The 16040-nt window shown below is 46.7% G+C and overlaps 1 protein-coding gene across 4 annotated transcripts in view; it reads left to right on the top strand.

Annotated features, from left to right (window-relative positions):
* Window positions 1-15471, top strand: part of SLC29A1 (solute carrier family 29 member 1 (Augustine blood group)) — a 1001910-nt gene extending 986439 nt beyond the window's left edge. For all 4 annotated transcript variants that reach the window (XM_069236365.1, XM_069236363.1, XM_069236364.1 and 1 more), the window contains one exon: window positions 14995-15471. In XM_069236365.1, coding sequence (XP_069092466.1) covers window positions 14995-15106 — 112 coding nt within the window. In that variant the 3' untranslated portion in view covers window positions 15107-15471. The remainder of the gene's footprint in view (window positions 1-14994) is intronic.
* Window positions 15472-16040: the final 569 nt, after the last annotated feature.

Raw genomic sequence — 16040 nt, forward strand, 5'->3', positions numbered from 1 at the left:
AAGAGATCTGCCACAAATTGCTGCTCTCCCGAGGAGTGTAACAAAGTCCCCCCAGGTCCCAAAAGGTCACGTGCTCTGAGGAGAGATGCTTTGATGGCGGAAAGGACGATGCTCGTGCAGTGCATTTTCAGAAATCTCTTCAGTAATGTCTCCTAATGGTGATGATATAAAGGGTGGCTGCTAAGCAATCTGTTTGGGCAGATGTCGGATCCCCCTTCCCTCTTCAGCAGCAGCGGTTACTTATCCCTGGTCCATAAGGTCACACAGTGGATGAGGACTCAGGACATCGCCCTGAGAAGCCGAGACAGACTACCACCACAATGAGGAAACTGCTGAACTAGTTACTGCTGCAAGGATATCACTTTAGAAAACTGTGCATCTGATTCACACACTTTCTCATCCAGGGGTAAGCGAAGCGTCCCGTAACATGATACCAGCACCTCAGTGGTCATCACACACAACACGGAAACCCTTCCCACGTGGACTCCAAGCAAAGACAACATCTCTCCACCCGCACAGCCTCGCGTGGCACCCATGTGAAGAAGCACTGCGACATCCCCACGTAAGGGGTAGTAAGTTCTACAGAAATACCATAATGCAATACAATACACAACCGCGTTCCCTCTGCCTATCCATGCACCTGACGTGGTCATGCAGCAGTCAGAGCAGTGGATCTACGGGGTGATCCAGGTGGATCTTATATTCACACCTTATACATTAGGTGCCACTTTGGGGGGCTCTTCCCATGAGCTTCACTGAACCTCAGCTCATATTGCAAAGCAATCCTTGTGCAGGCCTTGGAGCTGTGATTGAACTGCATCACCCAAAAGGCACCACCGTAGTGGTACCACATCACCCGCCACAGTACCAGAGACAGCCTCAAGGTGAGGACAGCTTACTATGTTTTGCTTTCTTTAAGGTGAAAGGCAGAAATGCACAGTGAGGCGAGTCACCAAAGATGGCCTTCCCAAACCAAACAGGCCTATGTAAGCCTGACATTTTCCATACTGTTGGGTTTTACAAAGAGCGGCCACAGCTATGGTGGACAGGTGGCCACCCGCGTATCCAGCCTGCGCTCACTTCCCTCCTTCTCCAAATAGCAAGTACCATACATGCAGCTCTGTTTGTTTTGTTCTGCTAGCACTTGTTCTCTAAATTAGCAGAGCTTCCTTCCCACCAAACTTGTAACTCCACTGGAACTGTTCAGAGCTGGTGGAAGAGCGGGCTTTCTGCCGATAGTCTTCTGCTGGCTCTGCCCTCGGAAACCTTTGACCCGGCACCACATCTTTACTGGCCACCAGTTCGTGCAGTGGCTGCTGGAGCTTTGAAGGAATGGAGTAGGGCCACCTGAGAAGAGTGTGAAGGACAGTGTGTTCATCTGTCACGTACTAAAGCAGCGGTCTCCAACCTTTTCTGTAAAAAGAGCTACTTATGTTAAAAGTAAATAGGTAATATTAATAATATTGCATGATTTATCGCTCAAATATCAGCTTGAAATATGTTTTGAAAATCAATTTTTCTCCAAACATCAACTTATTAGTTCTGAAAACACACCCCTTTTTGTTTCATATACTCTCTTTTCAACTGCGGGATACAGACATTAATTCAACCACACAAAATCTTCTAGTTTAGTAGTTTGGGCTGCATGCAGAAGAGCTACGTCCAGGTGGCTGGAGAGCTACTAGTAGCTCTCGAGCTACTCATTGGAGAAGCCTGTACTAAAGACCTAGTTCTGCATCAAAAAGTCCTAATTGAAAGTTATGAACATAACATTTCCTGCTGCATGCAGGGACCCTGAAACACTTCATATCAATCTATGCGTGTCCTTATATCTGTAGGAAAAGTGAAAAGTCCAAAATGTTAGGTCTGTAGGAAGAGTGAAAAGTCCAGAATGTCCCTATGTTGCAATTCTGTCTGCAAAAGCCTATCTATGCAAGGTTTTCAAGATTTTAGACTGATCTTGATACCAAAAAAATGCTTCTCTTAACCACATTGGAGCACCTGTGGCACAACCGGCTGTCTACAAGCCCCATAATGAGGAAAGCACAGCCCGAACAACTTAAATTATAGGAATTAAAAAGGCATCCTGCTCCTGTCGTTTATTATCTTAGAGTAATCGAAGATGGAAAGAAAAGGATAAATTAACATTCAAGTCAGTTGGGGTGGGGAGTCAAAGGGCCTGATTTAGAGTTTGGCTGAGGGGTTACTCGGTCACAGCGGTGGCAGATATCCCATCCGCCGAAATTCAAATATCATTATATCTACCAAATTCTAAATCAGGCCCAGAGTCTAAGAAGATGAGTTTTTAAGTCTTTCCTGAAAACAAAAAAACTAGAATTTATTCTTATGTAGTTCAAGATAGTGTGTCACAATCCGGATTCTAGGCTTGAGAAAGCTTGCTTTGATCTTTTAGTTTCCGGAATGGCAAGATTCAGACAGTCTCTGCCTCTTGTTTTTCGTTGACCACCCGTGAGTTTGAGTTTATTGTTCTAATAAAGAGGAAGGGTGGAATGGATTGCCTTTTCTGTCATACTTGCAATCTTGAAATCAACTCTCACTTTGAGTGGTAACCAATGGAGATGCTTTAGGATAAGGGGGATGTGAGAAGAAGTCACCCCTCTAGCAGCTCGCCGGGTAGTTTCTTGAAGGGGTGCGGTGGAGGACTACAGAATGGACACCTAGGATAGGGCTTCCCCCATCTAGATAAGCGAGTACAAGCTCTGCCACTGCAAATCTGAAGTAAATGATGGATGATCACATTAGCCTTTCATAGTAGGTGCAGTTGATAAGATTTTGCTCTAGTTAGTTTTGCAATGTGATAATTTAGAGCAAGATTATTGTTCATGATGTAGCAATTTTCACTGAGGAACCAGGGATGGGGAGAATTTTGAATAGCTAGAGGATGGGTTTTAAGTTAAGAAAAGGAATACAGTCTTAGGAAAGTTTAGTTTCAAGTAGAGAAATGACAGAAATAGCAGTTTGCTAGATTGCCAAGGAGGGATTTCATGGCTAAAAGTTCTGATAGCTCGGACACGCAAAGGTATAGCTGGGTGTTGTCAACGGAGATGCTCCTTTCTTGAGAGACACTTGGCAGAGGTTCCATATACAAGTTGAACAGATGAGGTGACTGTAGGAAAGTACCATCTTGCCTGGCATGTTACCCCCATATTTCACTGTATATACGTTGTTTTAGTTGTATGTGTCACTGGGACCCTGCCAGCCAGGGCCCCAGTGCTCATAAGTGTGCCCTGTATGTGTTCCCTGTGTGATGACTAACTGTCTCACTGAGGCTCTGCTAACCAGAACCCCAGTGGTTATGCTCTCTCTGCTTTCTAAATTGTCACTAACAGGCTAGTGACCAATTTCACCAATCACATTGGCTTACTGGAACACCCTTATAATTCCCTAGTATATGGTACTGAGGTACCCAGGGTATTGGGGTTCCAGGAGATCCCTATGGGCTGCAGCATTTCTTTTGCCACCCATAGGGAGCTCTGACAATTCTTACACAGGCCTGCCACTGCAGCCTGAGTGAAATAACGTCCACGTTATTTCACAGCCATTTTACACTGCACTTAAGTAACTTATAAGTCACCTATATGTCTAACCTTCACCTGGTGAAGGTTGGGTGCTAAGTTACTTAGTGTGTGGGCACCCTGGCACTAGCCAAGGTGCCCCCACATCGTTCAGGGCAAATTCCCCGGACTTTGGGAGTGCGGGGACACCATTACACGCGTGCACTATACATAGGTCACTACCTATGTATAGCGTCACAATGGTAACTCTGATCGTGGCCATGTAACATGTCTAAGATCATGGAATTGTCACCCCAATGCCATTCTGGCATTGGGGAGACAATTCCATGATCCCCGAGTCTCTAGCACAGACCCGGGTACTGCCAAACTGCCTTTCCTGGGGTTTCACTGCAGCTGCTGCCAACCCCTCAGACAGGTTTCTGCCCTCCTGGGGTCCAGCCAGGCCTGGCCCAGGAAGGCAGAACAAAGGACTTCCTCAGAGAGAGGGTGTGACACCCTCTCCCTTTGGAAAAAGGTGTCAGGGCTGGGAAGGAGTAGCCTCCCCCAGCCTCTGGAAATGCTTTGATGGGCACAGATGGTGCCCATCTCTGCATAAGCCAGTCTACACCGGTTCAGGGATCACCCAGCCCTGCTCTGGCGCGAAACTGGACAAAGGAAAGGGGAGTGACCACTCCCCTGACCTGCACCTCCCAGGGGAGGTGCCCAGAGATCCTCCAGCGTGCCCCACACCTCTGCCATCTTGGATTCAGAGGTGTGCTGGCACACTGGACTGCTCTGAGTGGCCAGGGCCAGCAGCTGACGTCAGAGACTCTTTCTGATAGGCTCTTACCTGTGTTACTAGCCTATCCTCCTTCCTAGGTAGCCAAACCTCCTTTTCTGGCTATTTAGGGTCTCTGCTTTGGGGAATTCTTCAGATACCGAATGCAAGAGCTCACCAGAGTTCCTCTGCATCTCTCTCTTCACCTTCTGCCAAAGCATCGACCGCTGACTGCTCAGGACTCCTGCAAAACCGCAACAAAGTAGCAAAGACGACTACTGCAACCTTGTATCGCTTCTCCTGCCGCCTTCTCGACTGTTTCCTGGTGGTGCATGCTCTGTGGGTAGCCTGCCTCCTCTCTGCACCAGGAGCTCTGAAGAAATCTCCTGTGGGTCGACGGAATCTTCCCCCTGCAACCGCAGGCACCAAAAAACTGCTTCACTGGTCCTCTGGGTCCCCTCTCATCCTGACGAGCGTGGTCCCTGCGTTGGACAGCAACTCTGTCCAAGTGTCTCTCACAGTCCAGTGACTCTTCAGTCCAAGTTTGGTGGAGGTAAGTCCTTGCCTCCCCACACTAGACTGCAAAGCTGTGTTTCCTGTGATTTGCAGCTGCTCCAGCTTCTGTGCACTTTTCCCAGAATTCCTGCATGCATAGCCTAGCCTGGGTCCCCGGCACTCCGTCCTGCAGTGCCCAGCTCGCTGAGTTGGCATCAGACGTCGTGGGACTCCCTTTTGCAACTTCGGGTGGACTCCGGTTCACTCCTCTTCTAAGTGCCTGTTCAGGTACTTCTGCGGGTGCTGCCTGCTTCTGTGAGGGCTCCCTGACTTGCTGGGCGCCCCCTCTGTCTCCTCTGCCAAGGGGCGACATCCTGGTCCCTCCTGGGCCACAGCAGCACCCAAAAAACCTAACCGTGACCCTTGCAGCTAGCAAGGCTTGTTTGCGGTCTTTCTGAGTGGGAACACCTCTGCAAGCTTCCTCACGACGTGGGACATCCATCCTCCAAAGGGGAAGTTTCTAGCCCTCTTCGCAGAATCCACAGCTTCTACCATCCGGTGGCAGCTTCTTTGCATCCTCAGTTGGCATTTCCTGGGCATCTGCCCACTCTCGACATTGTCGCGACTCTTGGACTTGGTCCTCTTGTTCCACAGGTACTCAGGTCCGGAAATCCACTTTGGTTGCATTGCTGGTGTTGCTCTTCCTTGCAGAATTCCCCTATCACGACTTCTGTGCTCTCTGGGGAATATAGGTGCACTTTACACCTACTTTTCAGGGTCTTGGGGTGGGCTATTTTTCTAACCCTCACTATTTTCTTACAGTCCCAGCGACCCTCTACGAGCTCACATAGGTTTGGGGTCCATACGTTATTCACATTCCACTTTTGGAGTATATGGTTTGTGTTGCCCCTATACCTATGTGCTCCTATTGTAATACATTGTAACTTTACACTGCTTGCATTACTTCCTTTTGCTATTACTGCATATTTTTGGTATTGTGTACATATATCTTGTGTATATAACTTATCCTTATACTGAGGGTACTCACTGAGATACTTTTGGCATATTGTCATAAAAATAAAGTACCTTTATTTTTAGTATGTTTGTGTATTGGGCTTTCTTATGATATTGTGCATATGACACCAGTGGTATAGAAGGAGCTTTGCATGTCTCCTAGTTCAGCCTAAGCTGCTCTGCTATACCTACCTTCTATCAGCCTAAGCTGCTAGAAACACCTCTTCTACACTAATAAAGGATAACTGGACCTGGCACAAGGTGTAAGTACCTCTGGTACCCACTACAAGACAGGCCAGCCTCCTACATTGGTTGTGCAGTGGTGGGATAAGTACTTGTAACTACTTACCACTTTGTCATATTGTACTTTTCATAAGAGAAAAATATACAAAACAAGTTCAGTGTATGTACACCTAACCAAAAAGTTTTGCTTTTCTTCTCTTACACTATCTGCTAAGTGCTGAAAAGTACTCTTAAACTTTCAAAAAGTTTCTAAAAAGTTGAAAAAGTTTTTTTTCTTGTTCTTAAAAAAGTCCTAAAACCTTTTCTCTCTTTTATCTGTCTCTAAACCTTTTTCTATCATGTCTGATGTAGGAACTCCTCTTAATTTGGTCAATCCATCTTATGACCACCTTAACTTTAAGAGCCTAAAGAGTCTCTGCATTGATAGAGGTTTAATGGTAGGAAAGAACCCCTCTATAGAATTATTGTCTAACATGCTTATTGGAAATGATAAAGCCTTAGCTGGCAGTTCAATTGAGAAGTTAGGAGATAGCTCACACTCTGACTCAGGGGTGCCCCCAGTAAGAGTGTTAGAAGGTGCCCTTCCTAATCTGCCCCTTAGCAGACCACCTAGCAATGCTGGTAGTAATAGAAGCTCCCATCACAGTAGGGATGTTTTTGTTCCTCCAGGCCAGATTGCTAGGGTGCCAACTGTTAGGGACATTTCTCCCTCTGCTCATTCAAATCTTTCTTCTGTGTCAAAACATTCCCAACCCACCCACCCTGATGACAAGATGTTAGAAAGGGAACTCAATAAGTTGAGAGTGGAAGAGACCAGACTGAATCTTAAACAGCAACAGCTGGCTCTAGACAGGGAATCCCTAGACTTAGAAAAAGAGAGACAGAGGTTGGGGTTTGGACCCCATGGTGGCAGCAGCAGTATTCCAGATAGCAATCCTGTGAGAGAACATGATTCTAGGAATCTGCATAAGATAGTTCCCCCTTACAAGGAGGGGGATGACATTAACAAGTGGTTTGCTGCACTTGAGAGGGCCTGTATGGTACAGGGGGTCCCTCAAAGGCAGTGGGCTGCTATCCTATGGCTATCTTTCAATGGGAAAGGTAGGGATAGGCTCCTTACTGTGAAAGAAAGTGATACCAATAATTTTACAGTTTTGAAGAATGCACTCTTGGATGGATTTGGCTTAACCACTGAACAATACAGGATTAAGTGCAGAGAAACCAGAAAAGAGTCCTCACAAGACTGGGTAGACTTTGTTGACTATTCAGTGAAGGCCTTGGAGGGGTGGTTACATGGCAGCAAAGTTTCTGACTATGAAAGCCTGTACAATCTAATCTTGAGAGAGCATATTCTTAATAACTGTGTGTCTGATTTGTTACACCAATATCTAGTGGACTCAGATCTGACCTCTCCCCAAGAATTGAGAAAGAAGGCAGACAAATGGGTCAGAACAAGAGTGAACAGAAAAGTTCATACAGGGGGTGACAAGGATGGCAAGAAGAAGGATGGTAAGTCTTCAGACAAGGGTGGGGACAAATCTAAAAATGAGTCTTCATCAGGCCCACAAAAACACTCTGGTGGGGGTGGTGGGTCCAAATCCTCTTCTAATCAAGTAAAAAAAACATGGTGCTATTTATGTAAAGTAAAAGGCCATTGGACAACTGATGCCAGTTGTCCAAAGAAAAGCACCAAACCTCCCATGACCACAACCCCTACTGCAACCTCTAGTGCCCCTAGTAATAGCAGTGGTGGTGGGGGAGCAAACATACTAATAGCCAATCCAAGGGAGTAGCTGGGCTCTCTTTTGGTAATTTAGTTGGGTTGGTCTTGTTAGGGAGACCACAGAGGCTGTTAGTCTCTGAAGGTGCCATTGATTTGGCCACCTTGGTTGCTTGTCCCCTTAATATGGATAAGTACAAGCAACTTCCCCTAATAAATGGTGTTGAGGTTCAGGCCTACAGGGACACAGGTGCCAGTGTTACCATGGTAATAGAGGAACTGGTACACCCTGAACAACACCTACTTGGTCACCAGTACCAAGTGACAGACGCTCATAACAACACTCTTAGCCACCCCATGGCTGTTGTGAATCTCAACTGGGGGGGGGGGTTACTGGTCCAAAGAAAGTTGTGGTTGCCTCAGATTTACCTGTAGACTGTCTACTAGGGAATGATTTAGAGACATCAGCTTGGGCAGAATTGGAGTTGGAGGCTCATGCAGCAATGCTGGGCATCCCTGGGCATATTTTTGCTTTAACCAGGGCTCAGGCCAAAAAGCAAAAAGGACAGGGTGACTTGGATCCAGGTACAATGGATCAAGTGCTCCCTAAAGCTAGGGTTAGTAAGGGTAAATCCCTACCCACTATCCCTCCCTCTACAGATGATTCAACTTCTGAGGAAGAAGAATTTCCCCCTGTGCAGAACCTTCACCAGAGGAGCTGGCAGCAGACACTGCTGAGCTTTTGCGTGGAGGGGGGCCTGCCAGGGAGAAGCTGAGTGTGGCACAGCAATCCTGTCCCACATTAGAGGGTCTAAGACAGCAAGCCGTCAAACAGCAAAATGGGGATGTCAGTGACTCACATAGAGTTTACTGGGAGGACAACCTCTTGTACACAGAGGCAAGGGACCCAAAACCTGGAGCACCCAGGAGATTGGTCATTCCCCTGCAGTACAGAGAGTTCCTCCTAACTCTGGCACACGACATTCCCTTGGCTGGACATTTGGGTCAGATTAAAACATGGGAAAGGCTTGTCCCCCTGTTTCACTGGCCTAGGATGTCAGAGGACACAAAAGACTTTTGTAAGTCCTGTGTGACCTGCCAAGCCAGTGGCAAGACTGGTGGCACCCCAATGGCTCCCCTGATTCAACTGCCTGTGGTTGGGGTTCCCTTTGAAAGGGTAGGGGTTGACATAGTTGGCCCCCTTGACCCTCCTACTGCTTCAGGCAATAGGTTTATCTTGGTGGTAGTGGACCATGCCACAAGATATCCTGAAGCAATTCCTCTAAGGAACACTACAGCACCTGCAGTGGCAAAAGCCCTCCTGGGAATCTTTTCCAGGGTGGGTTTCCCAAAAGAGGTTGTATCAGACAGAGGTAGCAACTTTATGTCTGCATACTTAAAGGCCATGTGGAAGGAATGTGGTGTAACATACAAATTCACCACACCTTATCATCCACAAACAAATGGACTGGTAGAGAGGTTTAATAAAACTCTCAAAGGAATGATAATGGGACTCCCTGAAAAACTCAGAAGGAGATGGGATGTCCTGTTACCTTGCCTCCTTTTTGCTTACAGGGAGGTACCCCAGAAAGGAGTGGGCTTCAGCCCCTTTGAACTCCTCTTTGGGCACCCTGTAAGCGGTCCTTTAACACTTGTAAAGGAGGGTTGGGAACAACCTTTAAAAGCTCCCAAGCAAGACATAGTGGACTATGTACTCAGCCTAAGATCCAGAATGGCAGAATACATGAAAAAGGCCAGTAAAAACCTTCAGGCCAGCCAAGAGCTCCAAAAGTAATGGCATGACTAGAAGGCTGTTCTGATTCAATACCAACCAGGACAGAAAGTGTGGGTATTGGAGCCTGTGGCCCCAAGAGCACTCCAAGACAAATGGAGTGGACCCCACATCATTGTTGAAAAGAAGGGAGAAGTCACCTATTTGGTTGACTTGGGCACTGCCAGGAGTCCCCTTAGGGTGCTCCATGTCAATCGCCTTAAACCCTACTATGACAGGGCTGATCTCACCCTGCTCATGGCAACAGATGAAGGACAGGAAGAAGAGAGTGACCCTCTCCCTGATCTCTTCTCTTCCACAGAACAAGATGCTCTAGTGGAAGGTGTAGTTTTGGCAGACTGTCTTACTGCTGAGCAGAAAGACAACTGCATAAATCTCCTGGGTCAGTTTTCTGAACTCTTTTCCACTGTGCCAGGCACCACTTCTTGGTGTGAGTACACTATAGATACTGGAGGCAGCATGCCTGTCAAAAGTAAGATCTATAGGCAGCCTGACCATGTCAGGGACTGCATAAAACAAGAAGTTCAGAAAATGCTTGAGCTGGGAGTGGTTGAACACTCTGAAAGCCCATGGGCCTCTCCTGTGGTGCTTGTACCAAAGCCTCACTCCAAAGATGGAAAAAGGGAAATTAGGTTTTGTGTAGACTACAGAGGTCTCAACCAGGTAACAAAAACTGATGCTCACCCTATACCCAGGGCAGATGAGCTCATAGATACATTGGCATCTGCCAAGTATCTAAGCACCTTTGATTTGACTGCAGGGTATTGGCAGATCAAGTTATCAGAGGATGCTAAAGCAAAAACTGCATTTTCGACTATTGGAGGGCACTACCAATTCACAGTAATGCCCTTTGGTTTGAAAAATGCACCTGCCACTTTTCAGAGGTTGGTGAATACAGTCCTGCAAGGGTTGGAGGCTTTTAGTGCAGCATATCTAGATGATATAGCTGTCTTTAGCTCCACCTGGGATGATCACCTGGTCCATCTGTGGAAAGTTTTGGAGGCTCTGCAAAAGGCAGGCCTCACTATCAAGGCTTCAAAGTGCCAGATAGGGCAGGGGAAAGTGGTTTATCTGGGACACCTGGTAGGTGGAGAACAGATTGCACCACTTCAGGGGAAAATCCAAACTATCATAGATTGGGTTCCCCCTACAACTCAGACCCAGGTGAGAGCCTTCTTAGGCCTCACTGGGTATTACAGGAGGTTCATTAAGAACTATGGCTTCATTGCAGCCCCACTTAATGACCTCACTTCCAAGAAAATGCCTAAAAAGGTATTGTGGACAGCTAGCTGTCAGAAAGCTTTTGAGGAGCTGAAACAGGCCATGTGCACTGTACCTGTCCTAAAAAGCCCATGTTACTCCAAGAAATTCATTGTTCAAACTGATGCATCTGAATTAGGGGTAGGGGCAGTCTTATCTCAACTCAATTCTGATGGCCAGGATCAACCTGTTGCTTTTATCAGCAGGAGGTTGACCCCTAGAGAAAAGCGTTGGTCTGCCATAGATAGGGAGGCCTTTGCTGTGGTCTGGGCACTGAAGAAGTTGAGGCCATACCTGTTTGGCACTCACTTCATTGTTCAGACAGACCACAAACCTCTACTTTGGCTAAAACAAATGAAAGGTGAAAACCCTAAACTGTTGAGGTGGTCCATATCTCTACAGGGGACTATACAGTGGAACATAGACCTGGGAGTACCCACTCCAATGCAGATGGACTCTCCAGATATTTCCACTTAGACAATGAAGACTCATCAGGTCATGGCTAGTCTTATTGTCCTTCGTTTGGGGGGAGGGGGGGTTGTGTAGGAAAGTACCATCTTGCCTGGCATGTTACCCCCATATTTCACTGTATATATGTTGTTTTAGTGTATGTGTCACTGGGACCCTGCCAGCCAGGGCCCCAGTGCTCATAAGTGTGCCCTGTATGTGTTCCCTGTGTGATGACTAACTGTCTCACTGAGGCTCTGCTAACCAGAACCTCAGTGGCTATGCTCTCTCTGCTTTCTAAATTGTCACTAATAGGCTAGTGACCAATTTCACCAATTCACATTGGCATACTGGAACACCCTTATAATTCCCTAGTATATGGTACTGAGGTACCCAGGGTATTGGGGTTCCAGGCGATCCCTAGGGGCTGCAGCATTTATTTTGCCACCCATATGGAGATCTGACAATTCTTACACAGGCCTGCCAGTGCAGCCTGAGTGAAATAGCGTCCACGTTATTTCACAGCCATTTACCACTGCACTTAAGTAACTTATAAGTCACCTATATGTCTAACCTTCACCTGGTGAAGGTTGGGTGCAAAGTTACTTAGTGGGAGGGCACCCTGGCACTAGCCAAGGTGCCCCCACATCGTTCAGGGCAAATTCCCCGGACTTTGTGAGTGCGGGGACACCATTACACGTGTGCACTGTACATAGGTTACTACCTATGTACAGCGTTACAATGGTAACTCCGACCATGGCCATGTAATATGTCTAAGATCATGCTGCCAACCCCGCAGACAGGTTTCTGCCCTCCTGGGGTCCAGCCAGGCCTGGCCCAGGAAGGCAGAACCAAAGGACTTCCTCAGAGAGAGGGTGCTACACCCTCTCCCATTGGAAAAAGGTGTCAGGGCTGGGGAGGAGTAGCCTCCCCCAGCCTCTGGAAATGCTTTGATGGGCACAGATGGTGCCCATCTCTGCATAAGCCAGTCTACACCGGTTCAGGGATCCCCCAGCCCTGCTCTGGCGCGAAACTGGACAAAGGAAAGGGGAGTGACCACTCCCCTGCCCAGAGCTCCTCCAGCGTGCCCCAGAACTCTGCCATCTTGGATTCAGAGGTGTGCTGGCACACTGGACTGCTCTGAGAGGCCAGGGCCAGCAGGTGACGTCAGAGACTCTTTCTGATAGGCTCTTACCTGTGTTACTAGCCTATCCTCCTTCCTAGGTAGCCAAACCTCCTTTTCTGGCTATTTAGGGTCTCTGCTTTGGGGAATTCTTCAGATACCGAATGCAAGAGCTCACCAGAGTTCCTCTGCATCTCTCTCTTCACCTTCTGCCAAAGGATCGACCGCTGACTGCTCAGGACGCCTGCAAAACCACAACAAAGTAGCAAAGACAACTACTGCAACCTTGTATCGCTTCTCCTGCCGCCTTCTCGACTGTTTCCTGGTGGTGCATGCTCTGGGGGTAGCCTGCCTCCTCTCTGCACCAGGAGCTCTGAAGAAATCTCCCTTGGGTCGACGGAATCTTCCCCCTGCAACCGCAGGCACCAAAAGACTGCTTCACTGGTCCTCTGGGTCCCCTCTCATCCTGACGAGCGTGGTCCCTGGCACACAGCAACTCTGTCCAAGTGACTCCCACAGTCCAGTGACTCTTCAGTCCAAGTTTGGTGGAGGTAAGTCCTTGCCTCCCCACACTAGACTGCAAAGCTGTGTTTCCGGTGATTTGCAGCTGCTCCAGCTTCTGTGCACTTTTCCCAGAATTCCTGCGTGCACAGCCTAGCTTGGGCCCCCGGCACTCCGTCCTGCAGTGCCCAGCTGAGTTGTGGGACTCCGTTTTGCAACTTCGGGTGGACTCCGGTTCACTCCTCTTCTAAGTGCCTGTTCAGGTACTTCTGCGGGTGCTGCCTGCTTCTGTGAGGGCTCCCTGACTTGCTGGGCGCGCCCTCTGCCAAGGGGCGACATCCTGGTCCCTCCTGGGCCACAGCAGCACCCAAAAACCCTAACCGTGACCCTTGCAGCTAGCAAGGCTTGTTTGCGGTCTTTCTGAGTGGGAATACCTCTGCAAGCTTCTTTCACGACGTGGGACATCCATCCTCCAAAGGGGAAGTTTCTAGCCCTCTTCGTTCTTGCAGAATCCACAGCTTCTACCATCCGGTGGCAGCTTCTTTGCATCCTCAGTTGGCATTTCCTGGGCATCTGCCCACTCTCGACATTGTCGCGACTCTTGGACTTGGTCCCCTTGTTCCACAGGTACTCAGGTCCGGAAATCCACTTTGGTTGCATTGCTGGTGTTGGTCTTCCTTGCAGAATTCCCCTATCACGACTTCTGTGCTCTCTGGGGAATATAGGTGCACTTTACACCTACTTTTCAGGGTCTTGGGGTGGGCTATTTTTCTAACCCTCACTGCTTTCTTACAGTCCCAGCGACCCTCTATGAGCTCACATAGGTATGGGGTCCATACGTTATTCGCATTCCACTTTTGGAGTATATGGTTTGTGTTGCCCCTATACCTATGTGCTCCTATTGTAATACATTGTAACTTTACACTGCTTGCATTACTTTTGCTATTACTGCATATTTTGGTGTTGTGTACATATATCTTGTGTATATAACTTATCCTCATACTGAGGGTACTCACTGAGATACTTTTGGCATATTGTCATAAAAATAAACCTGTCACAAGGTGTAAGTACCTCTGGTACCCCACTACAAGCCAGGCCAGCCTCCTACAGTGATAGCGTGGAACCTTGTGCACACGGCTGTGATTCAAAAGTGTGAAGTTTCCCAAACTGGGATCTAGAATTGATGAGATTAAAACCACCTAAGAACCGTTGGTGCCATTTGCATTCATTGACTGAGAATCTGAAGAAGTGAATGATGGTCTGATTTATCAAACACTGCAGAGAGACCTGAAGAACTAATAGGCATTCATCTCCCCATCTAAAGTTTTTAGAGAATGATCCATGAACTTTCAATACTTAATTTGAAGTGAAATCCAGATTGAAAAGTGTTTAGGAGGTGGTTGTTTGAGAGATTTAGTAGTTGGGCTGCCACTGATCTTTCGGTTATTTTTCTCAGGACAAATACAATTCACTGTTAATCATGGAACTTTCTAAATTGCATGTGTTATTACCTTTTACTGCCTTGAAAAAGGTTTGCATGCCATCAAGGGGGCACAACATGTGTTGGCTGTTCATCCGCAAAAGAAATAACTAAGGCTGGTTTCAAAATGGAGCAAGTCGTAAGCATTCAATGCTCTTGATCACCTAGATGTGTGATGTATTTTTTGTGTCCATGAGTAACCTGGGGAATTAAACTTAATTAAATAAATGTATGCATGGTTCATCATAGGTGAATGCACTACTCTCCTTAGAGTATTTCACTGTGGAGTAGTAGGCACCACCGACTTTTGAACGTGAAATAACTCACCACCACAAACTTAACTAAATATTACTAAAGGCATTCTAAATGTTACTTAATTTGCTGGGCCTTTACATTCTCAGTTATAAGCACATTATAGAGGTCATTTGTGGAAACTGGCAGCTTTGGATATTGAATTTTTGCTCTGAGCTCTTACGCAAAGAGGATCATAGCAATGTATTTCAGTTAAGTAAGCAGTTGTTTGTTATTCATTTCCAGAAGGCATCTGGGTATGACTAGCATGCTGAAAGGAACCCACCCCTGCCTGACCACTAACTAACCTTGTTTTTTTTTTCTCTACTTTGCAGAAAAGTACTCCCCTACGAAGCTGAAACAGCAGGCAGTATCATGGCCTTCTTCCTTTCGTTGGGACTAGCCCTGGGGGCTGGCTTCTCTTTCCTCTTCCGAAGCGTGGTGTAATGGAGAGCCCGACAACTTGACTTCCTCTCGCTCCATCTCCTTGGGGAACCCACAAGTTTCAGCGACTGAGGAGCAGGAGAGGTCTGGTGTTTGGTGCCAGCCAAAGCAATACAGACACCAATTTGCCTACCAGAGACTTTGTTCCTTGGAACTACCTTAAGCGTATATTTGTACTAACTTTTACCACAGTATTTCAACCACCTTAAAGTTTACATTCGCTACTAAAATGACATTGTTATTTTTTAAAGAAAAAAAACAAATATTTAGTTTGTATTATTTTTTGACTGTCTACAACTAGTATATTGTGAAGTTGTGCCAAAGTATAAATGTTTGCAGCTATTTTGAAAGCTGCTTAGAAAACATCATTTTGTGTCCTTCGTCTTTGCTTTTCGTCCAGCATCTGGCACTTGGACTGGTCTGCTTAAAATACCTGTGGGTGCATAGAAGCACTCAAAGGGCAGAATTTGCAGCTTTAATAAGTAGTGGATTTACAACAGAATCCCCTAACTAGGTACTATTTTCCCATATTAAAAGAAGCACTCAAGTCCTGTTTGCTGGCCTTGGTGGTTATACTGACATAAGCAGCTAAGACTTCAAGGGCGTGGCTAAGCTTTGTTCTGGGTCCTTGTTCATGGGCTGATGTTTTTGTAGCTGAATGTTCCGCAACTGACAGAATGTAAAAACTATCAACTACTGTAAATAGTACAACATTAATGTAAAATGAATGCAAAAGTCTCTTATGCTGTATGAAAGTAATTTTGCTATTGCATTTCAAATTTTAAATGAATCTTAAAACTTTAAAAACGTATCAGATTTCTTTAGAAAAGCCATGCTGTTTCACACAGTGTCACCAATATTGTTACCTTCAACATCCAGTCATCTATATTTTCAAATCTGCCACTATTGCGGCTTCTGCACCCAAAGTTTTACATCT

Source organism: Pleurodeles waltl, chromosome 5 (genome assembly GCF_031143425.1).
Source record: "Pleurodeles waltl isolate 20211129_DDA chromosome 5, aPleWal1.hap1.20221129, whole genome shotgun sequence".
Taxonomy (NCBI): Eukaryota; Metazoa; Chordata; class Amphibia; order Caudata; family Salamandridae; genus Pleurodeles; species Pleurodeles waltl.